Genomic DNA, 20,418 nt, shown 5'->3' with positions numbered 1-20,418 from the left:
GCTCCGTCTGCCTTTCTCTCTTTCAAGGTTTTTAGCACTTTGGGAGCACGAGTTTCCCATCCATGGTAATGTATTTGTGAGCTAATGACAATATTGGTGTCCACTAAACCACTAAGGACGATCTGGAAATCTTAGCGATCGCATCTCGAGATATGTAAACTAACAAACATAATATTCAAATGATAGTAAGATCACTCTACGTGTTGCAGGCGTCTATGCAAGACATGCTGAAGAACAAATCGAAGTTAAGGGACCTAATCGCAACCAAAGGCAACATCAAGGCCCTGCAATTGTCTCTGGGACTCGTGACCTTCCAGCAGCTGTCTGGTATCAACGCTGTGCTCTTCTACAGTCAGGGAATTTTCGCTCAGAGTGGGGGGTCCCTGCAGCCGGAAGTGGCCACTATCATCGTGGGCGTCGTGATGCTGCTGGCTTCGTGCGTCACCCCGCTGGTTGTCGACCGCCTTGGCAGGAGAATGCTGCTTCTAATATCTGCTGTCGGAATGGGCATCTCAGAGGTAACGATACCTGCAATAATAACAGACACACTAGCGCCATCTAGCAAGTCCGGTATGTTAATAAGGAAGAGAAGTGGTGTATGTTTAGATAGATAGATAGATAGATAGATAGATAGATAGATAGATAGATAGATAGATAGATAGATAGATAGATAGATAGATGGATGGATGGATGGATGGATGGATGGATGGATGGATGGATGGATGGATGGATGGATAGACAGACAGACAGATAGATAGATAGATAGATAGATAGATAGATAGATAGATAGATAGATAGATAGATAGATAGATAGATAGATAGATAGATAGATAGATAGATAGATAGATAGATAGATAGATAGATAGATAGATAGATAGATAGATAGATAGATAGATAGATAGATTTGTTCCATAATATTCTTACATTTGTTTTATGGCATAGAATAAAGAACGTGTCCAATTCTTACGTTTAACAATAAAATGCAATACATATAAAATGCAAATATGAAATATGTACAGAATTAATACCTTAATAACAATAATATTTTATACAATGTAGTATGTTTACCATTTAATAGTATTATAATATTTACACAGTACTGTGAAATGTCAAGAATTCATCTACAGAATAGAAAGTGTGAGATATTAAGTATTTTTTTTAGTTTTGTCTTAAATAATGCAGGGTTTTGGCTATGATTCTTAATGTCTTCAGGAAGACTATTGAACAATTTTATCGCCATGTAACGTACTCCCCTTTGATAGCATGATAAATTTGATGATGGCGTATGAAAATCATTCCTTCTGCGGGTATTTATACTATGTATGGCTGAGTTAGTTGGAAAATTTTCTTTATTACATAATAGGAAATTTATTGTAGAGTATATGTATTGATTTGTTAAGGTTAGAATCTCTAATTTTTTTAAAAATAATCTACATGAATCTCTAGCCTTTGCTCCAAATATTATTCTAATGGCTCTTTTTTGTAATAAAAATATATTTTTACTATCTACAGAATTTCCACAAAATATTATTCCGTAAGACATAATGGAATGAAAATAGGCAAAATATATTGTCTTTAAGATACTGCTGTTTAGAAATTGTTGTAACGACCTAATTGCGAAGCATACTGAGCTAAGTTTGGGGGTTATTTCTTTGATATGATTTTTCCAATTTATTGTACGGTATTATTAATATGCAAACCAAGAAATTTGGTTGTTGATGTTTCTAGTAGAGGTATATTGTTGATAGTTGTGTCCAATGTTTCAGAGATTAAATTTGAAGTGGCTTTAAATTGAATTATGCTAGTTTTATTAATGTTTAATGCTAGTTTATTGGTTGTAAACCAGTCATAAATTTTAAGGAGAATTGTTTCTGTTTTATATTTGAATGTGACAAAGTTATTGTCTGTAATTATGATACTTGTGTCATCTGCAAATAGTATAGGATAATCTATTCCTTTTATTATGGGGCCAAGGTCATTTATAAAAATTAAAAAATTAACGGGCTGGACCTGAGACGGGTCCGTGCACTTACAAGCAAACATTGTCATGGGAGCAGATAAAAAAGTTATTTTTTTTTTCTTCCATGTTAATAATGTCAAAGAAGTGCTCGTACAAATTTTGGCCACTCGAGCGCAATTATGAGAGTCGTAAAAATGAGTTTCCCTGGGACCGTTTACAGAAATAAAACACAATTTTATTGAAAAAATTTATTGCAACAGATACAACAACTGTTGAGCTATTTTTTTAAACATATTTTCCACTGGAATTGAGACATCTGTCATACCACGGGGTCGACAGAGAGGTGCAGACGGCTGTCAAACACTAATTTCGATCCCAGGCGGCAGACTTCTGCGACACAGGGATACAAAAGTTGATCCCACGGTATGACAAACGTCTCAATTCCGGTAGGAAATATGTTGAACAGTAGGTCAACTATTATTGCTGTATCTGTTCCAATAAATCTTTCCATGAAATTTTGTTTTCTTTCTGTAGACGGCCCCAGGGAAACATTTTTACGGACCCTCATAATTGCGCTCGAGTAGCCAAAATTTGTATAAGCAATTGTTTTGAGATAATAATAATAATAATAATAATAATAATAATAATAGTAATTATAATAATAATGGTTTATTTAAGGGGACACAACTTAAAAATTGGAGAAAAAGTGTCATAGAAATAAAAAATTAAATTTCTACACTAATTTACGTGACAGAACTAAATCAATACGCAGAATTCTTCCCCTATTCATTGAGAAGTCACAGTCAAATGTATAAAGCCAAAAAATAAAAAATGATAATTAAAAGTGATATTTCAATTAATGATTGATTAAAAATTGAAATATTTTTTTTTTATTTTGAAAAGTATTGGATCTAATGAGCTGAGATTTTGTATGTTACTTTCCATGTGTACCGTATATTAAACTTTTTCTCCAAATTTGAAAAAGATTGGTCAAATAGGAAAAAAGTTACAAAATATAGTTGAGTGTCCCCTTAACCTGGCGGAGTTAAGGCCCCACAGCCTTGTCTAACACTCAATCAGGAGTAAAACTGCGTTACAAAAAACACTACAAATTTACAAAGTAAGGTACACTACAATTTTACACAAAAAACTGAAGTAGATAATCATAATATAATGTAAACAACAAGTCAGTAGAAATCAGACATAATATATAACATATAGAAAGAAATGAAAATTTATAACAAAATGTGAACAGCAGGTCAAAATAAATAAGACATACAAAATATAAAAATATAAGACAATAATAATATTGATGATGATAATAATAATAATAACAATAATAATAACAATAATAATAATAATAATAATAATAATAATAATAATAGTAATAGCAGTAGTAGCAGTATTATTAGCCTATTAGTAGTAGTAGTAGTAGTAGTAGTAGTAGTAGTAGTAGTAGTAAGTAAGTATTATTATTAGTAGTAGTAGTAGTAGCAGTTTTATTATTATTATTATTATTATTGTTATAATTATTATTATTATTATTATTATTATTATTATTATTATTATTATTACGTTGGTGCATAATTTCGTAGCGATTTTTCATAAGTTTATTAAACACATCAGATACAATGTATGACTTGAGCTAGCCGTCGAAAGCTTGGAATCTAATCTCCAACTCACCTGGCTGAGAACCCGAGAAGAGTTATTCTACATCAGATACACATAAGAGAGAAGTTAATCAACAATATATTCTCCTTCACTATTTACAGCAGTCTGCCAACGCTGGAGTAGATTTTTCGATTCCACGCCTGTAGAAATCGCGTGGTTTGAGCTAAATAAGTCGTCAAGCCATGTTCAGAGCGCATTTTCATCCGTAAAGGAAGTTCCTTGAAGGATGTTCGATAGAGAGCGGAAAAGGTGAAAATCTAAGGGCGCAAGATCAGGTGAATAAGGTGGTTGCGGAATGACTTCCCAATCCAAATTCTGAATAGTGTTTTGTGCCAGGTTAGCAGAGTGCGGACGGGCGTTATCGTGAAGTAGCATCACTTGACGCAGTCTTGCTGGTCGTTTTTCTTTGCGTCTGCAAGACATCTCAGTTGGTGGCAATAAATGTCGCACGATGATGGAATGGTCACAGTTAATCACATTTGGCAGTTCTCGGATACTCTGACGTGGATCAAAGTGTTTAAACAGTCTTCATTAAACTTCGTCCTGAACTGGAGTGTCACTAATGTCAAAACGACCCTCCTTAAAACGAGAAAACCATTTTCTTATCGTGCTCTCTCAGATAGCATTGTCCCCATACACGGCGCAAATGTTTCTGGCCGCCTCCGCTGCTTTCGCCCTTCTATTGAACTCAAGAAGAAGAATATGTCGGAAATGTTCCACTTTCTCTACTTGACACTCCATTTTATAGCGTCCACGGCTCCACTTACTATCTGCAAAAATGAAAACTTCAATATGTAAATTCAAGCACAACAATTGAACTTCAAATAAAAAATGACAATCGATAAATAAACCCATAGCAACCGGGGTACCAACAAGCGAAACAAAAACGCTACCAACTTATGCAGTAACTCAATATTTTTAGGCCTATTATTATTATTATTATTATTATTATTATTATTATTATTATTATTATTATTATTATTATTATTATTATTATTATTATTATATATTGACATGTAATATAAAATAATAAGATTCTGCTCTGAAGCAAGGCAAAGTATATTAGTTACTGTTTGGGAGCAAATGTTCAAGTAAGTTTTTCGTTTTCAGATTATACTGGGAATTTTCTTCAAGATTCAAAATGACGGCTCAGATGTGTCCAGCATTGGATGGCTTCCCGTAATATGTCTTGTCGTCTATATAACCGTATACTCTGTTGGTGAGTAACAGTTCTTTGTTCACAGTTAAATTTTAACTTCACATAACGTTAATAACTTACAGTTCCTTCTTAACTTTAGTGACGATATAGCAATAGTGAAATGGAAGTTATAGAAGATTTATATTCAGAAGAAACAAACGCGACATATCTTAGCCTATTTAGTACCATCAACATTATCATCATCATCATCGCCATCACTTTTCTTCAAACATTTCACTCTGAAATTATAATTAATTGATATGATCTAAAAATTTCTTCCTCTAATCTTTAGTTTATCATATGCAAAAGCGTACGCAAGGGGGGGGGTTACCGGGTTTGAAACCCCCTCCAACTTTTAAAAACATTACAGATATTTCAAGATAATGTGATTGTTATAGATTTCCTTGTTACGTAAACTGTCTTATCTATCATATACAAATTAATAACTGTTGACTATATATATATATATATATATATATATATATATATATATATATAGAACTATTGTGTAAGTGTAATAGTGACACAAGTATTTTTTTATTATACAAAATTAAACAGAAGTTAAAATTTGTTAAAACTCAAATGGCTGTGAAAAAATTGCTTCAAAGATTTTATAAGAATATTCATGAATACATTCTATTATAGAACATACTATAATATTAATAAATATACCGTAACATAATAATAATAATAATAATAATAATAATAATAATAATAATAATAATAATAATAATAACAATAAAACAATAACAATAATAATACACAACATTTAAAATAGGTACCCATAATGTAAATTGTAAACAATTTTAATAATGACCCCCTTGACAAAATTCTGCGTACGCCACTGATCATATACGACTAAAATGAATATTTTCGATTGTTTCGTACCTATATCATAAATTCTTAGCCCGCCATTCCTTTTAACATCCAGTACTGATTTTAAAATCTCATTTTGTCTGCCAGTAATCTACTTTCACATATTTCTGTCAATGTCCAAGTATTGCCTTCATGAAGCATGAAAATTATTGCGATCTGTCTATAAAGCTTTAATTTTTATAGGGGTTATCTCCCTCAATGTACTATAGAGTTCTTCTTTATAATGCCATATAAGTTTAATTATACATATTATTAAAAGCTTCTTTGGCCATTGCTATTCTCTTTTTGACATCCTGGCTGCAGCTCACGTTACTGCTTATAGTACACCCCAAGTATTTGAAGCTGTCCACTTGCTCTACTGCCTCATTTAGAATTCGCAAGTTTATCTTCTTTACTTTTCTTTCTATGAACATGATCTTCGTTTGTTGACATTAGGTCTAATTATTTTCATTCCATATTGCTCACAGCTGTCATTTACACATTTCTTCTCCTATCCTGACTTTGACTCGTTGTTTCATATAAAGGTTAGTCAACTGAACAGCCTCTTCTCTTAAATATACTACAAAAATATTTTATGAACGTTAAAACGTGGTTAAATTATATGAATTCCCAAAATATCTAAAAAAAAAAAAGTAATGTAAGTTCATAAAATATTCCACAAATATGCCAATAAACTTTTAACAATACACCGGTTAAAAAAAATCAATTCATGTGAATCTGTGTGCTACTGAGTGTTCAGTTCAAAGTGTGTCATGGCTCGCTGTAATGTCATGTGGCTAGTCAAGGAGCCTAGAGAATTCAATCTTCCTACACTTCCGCAGAGGTGTATTACTTATGTGCCAGGGAAGTTGCCTAACAAGTACGGCGTTCATTCAGAAGAGTACTTACCGATACGTACGGTAACGCCGGTAGTGGCAGGAATGTGAACTGTTTCGAAACATGTACTGAGGTGAGTTTTTTCTTACTGTCGGGATATGAGGAGAGGGTTAAGACGATTACTTACGTATTTGTTGACATTAACTTCGACGGTCAACATGGACACGGAGCATTTGATTTGTATTGTGGAATGCAACCGATGATAACAAATACCCTGCGTACGACTTGCCCGCGCAAAACACAGTTCGAAAGAGGTTATGGTAGCACACAGACCGTACAGACCGCCATCTGTTGCTACGACGTTCAAGTTATACCGTACACGTTCTCAAGTTCAGATTGAACGCGTGGATTAATAGGCAACTTCTCTGACACAAAAGCTGAAACTCGCTTCAAATCGCTGACTCATCAACAGTGACGTCATGACACACTTTGAAATGAACACCCAGTATGTTATGTCCAAAGTGAAGAAACTAACATACAAGATAAAATATAAACTTAAATTTTATTTAAGAAACTGTAAGAAAAAAATAAAGTTTCATAAAACTATTTTAAGATTCATACAGCCCAAGTTTCGGAACAGCAGTTCCATCACTGATTGCTTGTGAACTACCTGCACTGCTGAGGGTTACTCTGGTGCTATTCATTACAGGATTCGGACCACTTGCATGGGCTGTGATGGGTGAACTCTTCCCTGCCAACGTAAAGAGTAACGCCTCTGCATGCACGGCGTCCTTCTGCTGGTTCATCGCCTTTTTCATCACGAGGTTCTTCAGCGATATTGTAAATGCCCTCGGTAGCCATTTTGCGTTTTGGATATTTGCCATCTTCACCTTCGTTTCGGCAGTTTTTGTTTACTTTCTTTTACCCGAAACCAAAGGAAAATCTCTTCAGGAAATTCAAGATATTCTCAATAAATAAACAAATTAGTACTTAAAATGCATTGCGGACATCTTCCCAATACAGTTGTTGATCTGTGTGAGGTTCAAGCTTCCAATGTGGACCGGCGCCGTGCTCGCCGTCTGTCAGGAGGCTCTGTATTATGATTTCATTTTCGATGTTCTCGTAAACTACAAAGACTTGCTAGGAATGATGTCAATGGCAGAAACTCGTAAAAGTGTGTGGAAATCATTCCATAAATCTGTATCGACACCACAAATGTCGCCGGATTTGTGGGTGATTGAATTCCGGTTAGTTCTATATTAAATTTAAATTGATTTTACGTATAGACGGAAATATGTGAGGGGAACATAGGAGAGCGATTGAACAGAGTTACGCAATAAGAGACCAACCGCCAAAAACCTGTTTTCGAGATACTGACCATCGAAATAAATCTGGTTTTTGTTAAACATTTTATGCAAGTAGTGTAACATTCATACTGTTACAACAAATAGTAATAAAAAAGGCTAACTGATTTTATGCTCGACCATGCCGAAATGTACACCTGGTACAGCCCTTTAATGGACCTCATTAAAGTACACCTATTCATTAAAGTTCAGGTGTTCCACCAATCAGAAAACACCATTGTAGCAATATGAAAGCGCAAGTATCGATTATTCTCGGATATGCAATCGAAAGACAACTAGCGAAACGTCACGGAGGCTGGAAATCCAATACTGTCGCAGAAGGTTATGTTCTGTTACTATAATAAAATTAGCGTTAATTGTAAATGATATTCAAATAAATTCAATTTGTCATCTCGTTTTTCAATGTCTAAATCAATTTCAAGGTTATATCAAGATTAATGTTTATTTTACTCTCTAGATTATATCAAGGTCAATGACATTTCTTTCTCGGAAAAAATCAATACTTTCGCGTCTGCGCACATCTCACAATTTACGAGATATTGCACAAGGTCAGTTCCGCTCCCCAGTCATATAAGAATAACATGAATACTTATGAATAATTTCAAGTTAGAAATATGGTCGAGCATAAAAAGTCGTATGAAACTTGCCTACAATGGTAATTAAGGCGCTCGTATGAAAATTATGAAACGAGCTTGCGCTCGTTTCATAAACAAACATACTCGCGTCTTAATTACTACCATTATAGGCTCGTTTCATAATGTACTATTTAATAACAGACCAGCAGTTTATTCAATATTGAGTCTAATTCATCGAGCCTCCAAAATCATGTCATGCACGACCATTATTACGGCCCAGAAACAAAAGAACACACAAAAGAATGAAAAAACTCTGGTTCTCCTCTCCCAAAGAAATTTCTTCTTAAGGCTGGGCAGAAAACATCTTCGACTCAGTGTTCTTGGGACAAAGATGGAATAATAATGACTGTGTCTATTATTCTTCATTATTAACTAAATTTCGGGAAAAAATTGTGGAGGAACAGTGTGGTAACATTTACAAAGATGTGCTCTACTTGCGATATAATGTTTGCCTACCCACTCGGAAGTCTCTAATACCAATGCTGAAAACAGACGAAATTGACTCAAATGTTAACTCCCGCCGACAATCACGTCTTTTCGAAACTTTAAAAAAGCAACAAAAAAACTACTTTCATTGACCGATGCAGTAATCATTACTGCGAAAGAGTGACTGCAGACCAAGATAAACAATTTTGTGGAAAGGCGGAAAATTGCTTTATGACCGTTGTGCTAATAGTGCACAATGAAAATATGATTGTGTTCCATACATAAAAATTGTTTTCAGATACAGTAACTTTTTCCATGTTATTCTAAGAACTTATCAATATCGATTCGTAAAACTATCTAGTTTCATTTGTAAACATTTCTCGATTTGTGTAGACTACGTACTATCAGCACTGTGCTCGCTTTGAATAAGTATAAGTTCTTAAATTCAGTATCAACACTGAGAAAAAAAATACAAAGGTCATTTCCTCTAAAGTGGTTATATATTTCATTCATGAATATTTATTCTCAATATAATATGTAATATATAATTGCGAGAATTTACTTTGTTACTATATTTCTCTTATGTATAAGGTCATTCAAAAGTAAGTTCCCATTTTGAAATGGTAATGCGTTTGTCAAATTTGTTAGATTCCATAAATTAAAAACATCAATTTTTGTTCGTAAAGAATGGAATTTATTAAAACACGAAAACATTAAATATGATCACCACCGTGTTGTTCAATAAGAAATAGTCTTCTATGTTACAAACGGCATTAGTAAGTACATTCGTAGGGATGTTTTCAATGGCATCCGATATTTATTTTTATTGGGTTATTTTACGACGCTCTATCAACATCTAGGTTATTTAGCGTCTGAATGAAATGAAGGTGATAATGCCGGTGAAATGAGTCCGGGGTCCAGCACCGAAAGTTACCCAGCATTTGCTCGTATTGGGTTGAGAGAAAACCCCGGAAAAAACCTCAACCAGGTAACTTGCCCCGACCGGGATTCGAACCCGAGCCACCTGGTTTCGCGGCCAGACGCGCTGACCGTTACTCCACAGGTGTGGACTGGCATCCGATATTGACTGTTTCAGTTTCTAAAGTGTAGTACAGTAAGTCTACTAAGAAATACCTTTTCTTTCAGGTAACCCCATTACCAGTAGTCAGCTGAATTTATGTCTGGTGACCTAGAAGGCCAACTTTTCGGAAAATGTCTACTAATTACACGATCACCAAATGTTTTACGCAATAGTGTTTTTACATTATTGTGTATGTGAGGTGGAGCGCCGTCTTGCGTGAAAACAATGGGCTTTTCGATTTCTTGATTCTGTAACGCTGGTATTGCAAAGTCTTACAACATTTGAAAATATCGCTGCCCTGTTACCGTCACTGTTTTTATTTGTCCAGTTTCAGTTTCTTCATAGAAATATGGTCCTAATATGAAATGTTATGTAAATCCAAAGCAGACAGTAACCTTGATATCATGTAATACGTAATTGCTGTATAATTGAAGGGTTCTGAGCCATAGTGGGCCAAGCGTCATTTATTAAAAACGAAGAAAACAAGGATTAAAGTTAAATGAATACCATAGTTTTATGAAGATTAATATCTATATATATAATTTGAACTGGTAATGGAAATTACGGGACAACGGCTGAACGGATTTTAATGAATGACCCGTCATTTTGAAGCTTGGCATCCAAGGATTTTCGGAAAAATAGTAACTTCGAGTGAAGCTTTAGTTTTCGTACATAATTTTCCTATTTTCCAAAATCCATCTTTCGTCAGTTTTGAGAACTAATTGGATTTCAGAATAAAACAAAACACACACACTAAAATTACACGAAGGCTATGACCTGCAGGACTGCTGATTATAGTTCAAATTCAATTAAAAATTTAAGACTTACTAAAAATAATTTACAGGTCTGATTCTGCGGTGTGTAATTTTCTGAGTACAGCTGTGTATTGGATATTAAAATCTACAAAACTTGAGGTGGTTTGTTGACATTATTACCATTAGAAGTGAAATATTATTATAGTCAATGCCATGATGTGACTATTTTTATTAATTATACATATTAATGCTATACTGGTGATATGAAAGTGAAAAGTTTTGAGATTATATAAGTAGATGTAGAGAATATCTTAAATTAGATTTTGATTTCTATAATTTACTGAGACAAAACTTGCGTAAGATATTATTATTATTATTATTATTATTATTATTATTATTATTATTATTATTAAAAAATCAAATATTTTTATAATTATTAATCAAGTGGGGTTGGGTCTTTTTCATATATTAATAGCGGTGTGGTGTAGATATTTATATGTGTCATTGTCTTCAGTATTGGCTCGAGAGAGCGGAAAAATTACAGTTTCTAAGGAAAGACCAAAAGATATTACTTACTGATAAAATAAGAGGCCTAGAAAGTTTTGTAGTCTCCCGATCATTTCGGCAAGATCTCTTAGCAGGATAAAATGATTTTACCCTCTACATTTCAAGCTCTACATGCAGTAGCTATACCAAGATGATATGTCCATTGTTCGAAATATAGCAAACCTTAGCCTACTTTTTTAACTTTCACCCACAATCCACAATGACCTGAAATAGCTATTGCTTTACTCCCACATGAAAAACCTACTGATCATCCTGACATTGTTACTTGCGTTTTCGCGTTGAAACTCAAAAACTGAAGGTAGATAAGTTGAAGAAAAAGTATTTGGCATAAAAAAGATTCAGAGGGAGTATGTTTCATTATTATGTGAGCAAATAACTTTCAAAATGCCTGGTATTCTTCATTGAAAATAAATCTGAAAAATGTTTATTTGAACGTCTAATAAACTGAGATTGCAGCTTTTGCTGCACAAGCCACTAGTATAATTTAATTTTAATGTTCATACTTTATATTATTAGCTATATTTTTAATTAAATTATGATAACCCTTGTTTTCTCCGTTTTTATATATGGCGCTTGGCCCACTATGACTCTGAACCCTTCAATTAAGTTCGGGTTACCTTCTGCCCATATCCTGCAAATATGAGTGTTAACACCTCAGTTCAATTCCAAATGTGTCTCATCTGTCCATTTCTCAATCCATATAACGTTCGATTTCTTCTCAATGCATATGCATATTATCTATTGCATTCATAATAGCACTGAAGGAGGCCAATTCGAACTCTTAAAGGTAAAACCTTTTTAAAATTATTAAAATTACTCTCCTACAACTGCCGTATGTATTTTGAACAACAATTATTGTTTATACAAGCGTGACACAGTTACCATAGCAACGAAACACTCATCGATAAAAAAAAACCAACCTTCTAAACAGTAATGGTACCCATATGAAACCAAACTGCTGATATGTACAGAAGATACAGCTGTTCCAAAATGGGAACTTACTTTTGAATAATCTTATACATTAACTGTTCCTTACGTCGTGGAAATGTGATGTTGCAACAACTAAAGTTTTCTTGGCTTAGAAAGTTTAGAAAATATGATAGGCACAAAAAGTACTAGACGGATATTCGTTACGGTTTGGTTTACCCGGTAATAGTGTGTGCCTTGATCTACACGCAGGAACAGTTTTACATGGTAATCATGTACTACAGTATTATAATGTTATACTGTACGAATAGTAAATTTGGAATTAACACACTTTATACATTTATGTATAGTGGGTGGAACACGCACCATAGCGATTTTAATGCTAAAATTTATATTTTGTTATAGTAGCTCCACTAATTATTATAGAAGGAAATGTCATTAAAGTTTTTGGTAGAGAAAAAATTCTCCATCCATTTGTTGTATTAAATTAATATTTTGGTTATAGCGTATTTGGAATTTATATAAAATGAAAACGTAATTATAACTATCTTTAACTTAATTACAGTAGGTCATGGATAACTGACATTTGTATCTATGTGAAGATGAAGATAATTGTGTTTAAAACAAAATAGTTTGTGCGAGATCGTGCGTATTTGCTTGGTTTCCGCACAAAACCAATCCGCGGAAAGTCTAAAATTCCACATTCAGTATTCCCAACCTAACACACATAACAATTTCCCTCTTCTTACCGCTTAAGTGACATATTATTGATTTTACTGCTTTAGGCTTTTAACATATTATTTTTAGAGACGTTCAATATAATAATAATTATAAATTGGAAACTTACCATTGCAATTTCACCTAAATTTCACTGTTAATTATTGTTTTTAAATATTTGCAAAAATTAAGTAAACTCTACAACTCCACTAAAGTTACTGCATTCATGATGCAAGTAACATTAAGGAAGCCGTGAAAAAATCAACAAGATTCCAGACTCATCATAGACTGGGGGAAAAAAAGACAGACGTATATCACGGCCTGCTGGAGTATAGTAAACACAGAAAACATTTTAAAGCAACAATGTTGAAGATAGATATTTTTGTTTTGCAAATTTGCCGTCATTGAACAGAAACCAAGATGGAGATTTCATTGCAACTAATCAGAAATTCCTCTTTCAGGTATGTAATAAACGATCTTCGCACAAAATAATGTACGATACACGAGCGGTATGTTTTTTTTCAATTCTCGGAAATTAAAAAAGCTCAACTACGTTTCGCTTTTTCAAACTTTTCCTCTAACATTAAAATTTCAACATACCGCTCTTGTAACGCATATTACTATTAGGCTCCAACCAGTTATGATAAAATTTAAAGGGGAAACGAATGAATGTGACGTCAATGTGAATTAATTTTTTCACAGATTAACAATGAAGCTATCAATGTTTACATTATTTCATGGTAAATAAGTAAATCACAATAAATGTTCAAATAGACCTCTGTTTGATACTAAACAATAACGAAGTCTTTTATAAAACTCTCGTCTGACATTTGCTAGCTGCATGTTTGATATCTGGTTGCATTTTGCTTGTATTGCATTTCCAAGTGATCTAAATCCTCAAATTTCCTCTCACAACAAATTTTCGATTTTATATGCCCCAGAGGAAAAAAAAATCATTAGGAGAAAGATCAAGAGATCCAGCAGGCCATTCAATTGTATGAAGTGGACCAATTATCTTGCCATCGGAAGAATCTGTTAACCAATCTCTAACAGTGTGAATCTTATGTGCAAGACATCCATCCATTTGAAACCAAATTTCTTTATTTTCTCCTACAACATCTACCACTGCAAGCCCCATGTCTTCTTCTAATAAGTGCAAGAATCTTTCGCCTGCAGGCTTTCTTGAAGAAAAAATGGTCCGATGATATGGTGACCCAATATTCCTGCCCAAACATACTATTATGCTTTTGTCTCAAAAATATTGTACGGGTTTTCAGTAGCCCATAATCGGAACATTTGGTTCATTATTTTAGATAATGTAAATGTACATTCATCACTAAAACAAATGTTTCTCACAAAGTTGCTTTCGTTATTGGCCTTTTCCACCATAAGTAAAACTCAGTTCTTATTTCCATATCTCTTTCCATTAATTCTTGGTGACACTGATATTTATACGAGCGGAACTTATTCTCTTTCAAAATTTTCAGTGCTATTTTATCATTTATGTCTGTAAACATATGTTTGTATTTTCAACTGCTGAATCCAAAACATTGAATACATTCTCATTTTCTTCTTGTAGGTGAACATTTGGAGGCTTGTTGCAATTGCAATTTTCTCATATAGATCCAGTGTTCTCGAATTTGCTGATAATTCTAAAAACGGTTGTATGACCAAATACCTTACTATAATAACACCGGACAGCTGTATACTAGTATATCTTATTTTATTTCAAGGAATGGAGTTCGCTGTTCAAAGGAGCCACCAAACTGCACTCCTTGAAATAAAATAAGGTATAGCATTGGCGTGAGTGCGGACCTGACATCTAGCGCAGAGGGATGGAATTACGTCCACATATACAAATATTAACATAGCGAGATTCGGACTATTGTTTAAAACGTGAGTTACTAATGTGGAATAATATATGAAACACTTAAGAAATGTTGAATAATATTTAATGTAAAATTATTATCTTATATCAAAGCTGCATATTATGAGAAATATTGCATACTTCATATTACTTTCCATAATTAATTGTTACATATTTTTTCTTTGGTTTACCGAGACAAAATCAATCTAATATTAGGAATGAATTTATAGTAATGTTTTATATTATACGCATTGCTGACAACTGCAAAGATAAAATTGATAGTAATCTGATGCTTGTAATAATTAGTAAAGGTACGTGGACAACAATAAAACTTAATTTGATAAAACCTTAAAATCCAATACATTTTAACTTCCATTTATTTATTAGGTCTAAATAAAAAAACTAATTTGTATTTTTCTATCAACACAAATACGAAGGAATTAGGCCTACTAAAGAATGTTGTTGACTTACGTTTTATGAACTGTCGAAAATCGAAAGTACGATTTGGGGCAATCTGTAATGCTGCAATTGTCACAATTATAAACAGCACATATACACCCAGACAATTTAACACTAGTACTAATTCATAAAACTATTAACAAATTAACTAGCCCAGCAACAATATACATTTCAGTTGATTACAGCTTGTTTCGCGAGTATCTCCATCCTGGCAGGTAGGTAGCAGCACCATCGTCGTTCGCACGTAAAACTGCTAGCTGTCCGGTATTATTATAGTAAGGTATTTGGTATGACCTGGTGCCGGTCCTAACAAATGAACCTTAAACAACAATATCTTTGCATTCAATTGTTTTTACTAATCCATGGCCAACTATGATTAGCATGCATTAAAAACTAGTGCAGTTTCTGTGGCGGGTGTATTTGTATTTTTTTTTTTCAGATTTTTTTTATCCCCAGCCAAAAATTATTTTTGTGCGAGATCGTGCGTATTTGCTTGTTTTCCGAACAAAACCAATACGCGGTAAGTGTCAAATACCACATTCAGTATTCCCAACGTAACACACATAACAATTTCCCTCTTCTTACCGCTTAAGCACCATATTCATAAGATTTCCTCCGCCAACATATTATTTTTAGAGACGTTTAACATAGTAATAATTATAAATTGGAAACTTACCACTGCAATTTCACCTAAATTGCACTGTTAATAAAATTATTGTTTTAAATATTTGCAAAAATTAAGTAAACTCTACAACACCACAAAAGTTAATGCATTTGTAATGCAAGTAACATTAAGGAAGCCGTGAAAAAATCAACAAGATTCCAGATGCCGATGTTATTACTGCAATATGTTATATAAATAATATTGTTAAAATATTAAAATGAAAAATAAATCATTACATAACCTTACCGTTTGTTTCAAGTTTGCATTTATAGTCTGGGAAAAAAAAGACAGACGTATATCACGGCCTGCTGGAGTATAGTAAACACAGAAAACATTTTATAGCAACAATGTTGAAGAAAGATATTTTGGTTTTCCGAAGTTGCCGTGATTAAACGGAAACCAACGTGGAGATTTCATTGCAACTAATTAGAAATTCGTCTTTCAGGTATGTAATAAACGATCTTCGCACAAAATAATATACGTTACAAGAGCGGTATGTTGACGTTTTCATGGTCGAGGAAAAGATCTTTTCCTCGACCATGAAAACGTCAACATACCGCTCTTGTAACGTATATTACTATTAATGGTATGATTGGATGCAGGATTTTTTCTCTACAAAAAACTTCAATGATATTTTCTTATACAATCATTAAGGGAGCTAATGTAACAAAGTATAAATTTTAGCGTATTCCAAGTCACTACGTTTTATACAAAATGCGTTGTTAATTATTGTCAACTAATTTTATAATACAAGCGATTATAATGTGTATTACAAAAAGATTCTTACAATAAAATAATGTATTATAATTATTACTTAATAAAGCTTTTTCTATATACGAGTGTCATTATTTTATTCTTGTAAAATTCCACTTCTCAGTGCATAATTGCATATTAATTATGAACGGCAGCCATTTGTTAGCGGGGCCTCAAGGAGTTTAAATCTACATTGTTTCTTCAGCACACAGCTTATACTTTTTACCCAACAGTATGTTGAATGTAATCTCTTTCAGTAATCCAAGCCAACACTCAAGTGGTTAGATATCAGTAATAATAACAGATAAATCTGTGACTGTAACTGATAGAAATATTGGAATTAAATTCATTAAACCTTACATAAAAGACACAAATGTGATTTCACCAGATCACTACGCGGCCTATGTGACTGTCAAAGCGCAATGATTGGAGTATATGCAAGAAAATAATATTTTTGAATTCTAATTTCGCTAGAATTTGGATATAATAATCAGTTGCCCAGTAAATGTCTGTCGCTTACGTAGCTTTTGCTAAGCCCATGTCTGGTTTTCAATGCTTTGGATTATCATATTCAAATGAATGAAGAACAAATCGATTCATAGAAAAGGTCCAACGCAAGGCAGCAAAATATGTCAAAATGGGGAAGGGACATGGTGAGGAGATAGTAAAAGACTTAGGGTGGGAACCTCTCAAATCAAGGCGACGAAAAACCAGACTCACCGCATTGTTTAAGGCACAAATGGGACACAAAGCATGGACCGATATCAATGCTAGATTAGTAACACCTTCATACTTTAGGCAGGGCAGATCATATTAGGAAGTTTAAATGTAGAAAACAAAGAACGGACGTGGCAAAAGTTTCTTTTGTTAACCGCACAATAGTAGACTGGAACAGCTTACCTGCGGCAATCTTTAAGGGTGGCCCTCTTAAAATCAATACATTTAAGGAAAGGTTGAGAAGATTATACTGAAAATGTAATTGGAGGTGCAGTGTAATTATTTAAGTTGTGTCATGTAATTAATTGAGTTGATATGTAATTAATTAAATTGATATGTAATTAATTAAGATGATATGTAATTTAGTTGATATGTAAATAAATTAAGGTGATATGTAATTAATTAAGGTGATATGTAATTAAGTTAGTATGTAATTAATTAAGATGATATGTAATTATTTAAATTGGTAATAGTTGGGTTAAATAGAAGTACTTATAAGTTAGATTTACTTTTGCTTATCGTAGGCGTTATTATAGAATAGTTTTTAATTATAGTCCTAGGTTTATTGCATCTACTATTTATAGATTTACGTTTATTTTATTTTATTTCATTTAGGTTAATTTTATTTTATTTCATGTAATTGTAATTATTGTATATTATATATCACTGCCACCGGGTGTATACCCAATTGTAATGTTAATAAATACATACATACAAACAAACCACAGAACTCAAAAATTGAAATAATACGAGTAACAACATTATTATGGTTATTATCGATGCTAATACTATTTTAGACAAATCTAATTTGTCGATTCTGAATCGAAGATTTGTTAGAAGTTCAATTTAGTCCTGAGAAACAGAGATAATCCTAAAATTCAGGCTATTTTAATGATAATAATAAAAATAATAATAATAATAATAATAATAATAATAATAATAATAATAATAATAATAATAACAATAATATTTACTGAGATGTTTTATAAATATATTCAAATCATATAATTTATAATTACCTCACTCCCGAAAAAGTCAAAACTTGTGCTCGGGAGTGTTATTAAGGGAAGACTCCACTGAAAATCATGAACATTTTTCCAAATTTTTTTAGCTATTTCACTTATTCAGAATTTATATTTTCATATCCCAAATGGATTCAGCTCAATTCTGATTACAAATACTCGTATGTTTACACTTTTTAAATTAAGGCTGGAAGGGGGCGTGGAATTTAAAGAGCTGTCAAAATTGTTTTTCATCGAAGAATTCTTTTTTAAAATTTCTGGTTACAAATCTAGTAATTTTTTGTTGGCTCCCTGAAGTAACTAGATGAATGTAGCGGAGGAGAATATTAATTTACATAAATATTCATTTTATTTTCAAATCTATTTTTCTGTGTTCATTTTTGTTGATTCAACACCAACTTTCTTATGCCAAATATCAATCAATCTGGATGAAATATTTACTGCAAGTATTTATCATGTAGCTGCATGTTTCTATGCATTTATTTTGTGAGAAATGCTGCTAGTTTATTTTATTAATATTTTTCTTAAGAAAAATATTCATAAAATAAACTATCAGCATTAAGAAAATATTAATAAAATAAACTAGCAGCATTTCTCACAAAATAAATGCATAGAAACTTGCAGCTACCTCATAAATACTTGCAGTAAAAATTTCATCCAGATTGATTAATATTTGGCGTAAGAAAGTTGGTGTTGAATCAACAAAAATGAACACAGAAAAATAGATTTAAAAATAAAATGAATATTTATGTAAATTAATATTTTCCTCCGCTACGTTCATCTAGTAACGTCAGGGAGACAACAAAAAATTACTAGATTTGTAACCAGAAATTTTAAAAAAGAATTCTTCGATGAAAAACAATTTTGACAGCTCTTTAAATTTCACGCCCCCTTCCAGTCTTAATTTAAAAAGTGTAAACATACGAGTATTTGTAATGAGAATTGAGCTGAATCCATTTCGGGTATGAAAATATAAATTTTGAATAAGTGAAATAGCTAAACAAATTTGGAAAAATTTTCATGATTTTCAGTGGAGTCTTCCCTTAAAAGGGCAAAAGTAAAAATATACATTAAAATAATATAAAAATATGAACAAGGTGCATTACAAATTACATAAGACTAATTAAGATATAAAAATAAAGGCGATATTCTTAAGAGTTCGTTTTTTTGTTGGAAATTAGTTTCAACAATGAATAGCCTATATTGATTTCCTTTTTAAAAGCGAAATTATTGATTAATACTTAGTGTGGATAATTAAATAAAAGAATTGCATAGTTGGTGATTAGTCAACTGTCCGAAGACAGGCCTGAACCTGGTAAGTGACATCATAAACTTAGGCCAAAATAAGATCTATGCCTCACGTAACATTAAGTATTGCAATTAGCTTCACTTATCTGTAGAGAAATAGCACAGAATAATCATGATAATTTGATTTATTTCTTGTATTAATAAGTTAATAACATGCCTATATATTCGTAATTATGAAACTTTGAAATATTTATATATGAATTTTGTTGGATGATGGAAATGTTTATTTAAACAAATTTTAATGATTGTCTTACTAAACTGATTCAGTAGGAACAGAACAGATTTTATTATATTCCCATATGTACTATGAAAAAATCTGCTGTGGATTTTAAGAGAATAGGGAATAGGGACCCCTACGTCGGAAAGAGAGGACAGGGAAGACCACGTCTCAGATGGTCTGACATGTTTACCAAAGAGGCGGGGAAACAATGGTCGAGGACAGCAAAGAACAGAGTTTTGTGGAAAGAACTAGGGAAGGTCATTGTAAATAACGTAATCAGTATGAAGATATTGTAAATAGTAAAGTCAGTGTTGAGAAAGTGTCAGTTAAGTAGTGTAAATAGCAATCAGTGTTTGTCAAAGTACTGGTGTTAGTATAATGTGGGTAGTGCAAAAAAAATGAACAAAAAACAGAG

General features: G+C 32.6%; 1 protein-coding gene across 1 annotated transcript in view; it reads left to right on the top strand.

Moving 5' to 3' along the window:
- The window catches only part of LOC138707527 (facilitated trehalose transporter Tret1-like), a 34,369-nt gene extending 20,365 nt beyond the window's left edge, over positions 1-14,004 (top strand). The window contains exons 4-6 of the mRNA XM_069837062.1: positions 210-518; positions 4,742-4,850; positions 7,231-14,004. Of these exons, the coding sequence (XP_069693163.1) occupies positions 210-518; positions 4,742-4,850; positions 7,231-7,499 (687 nt within the window). The 3' untranslated portion in view covers positions 7,500-14,004. The remainder of the gene's footprint in view (positions 1-209; positions 519-4,741; positions 4,851-7,230) is intronic.
- Positions 14,005-20,418: the final 6,414 nt, after the last annotated feature.

The sequence above is a fragment of the Periplaneta americana genome, chromosome 1 (assembly GCF_040183065.1).
Source record: "Periplaneta americana isolate PAMFEO1 chromosome 1, P.americana_PAMFEO1_priV1, whole genome shotgun sequence".
Lineage (NCBI taxonomy): Eukaryota > Metazoa > Arthropoda > Insecta > Blattodea > Blattidae > Periplaneta > Periplaneta americana.
The sequence above is the reverse complement of the archived record's forward strand: the minus strand, read 5'-3'. Positions and strand labels throughout refer to the sequence as shown.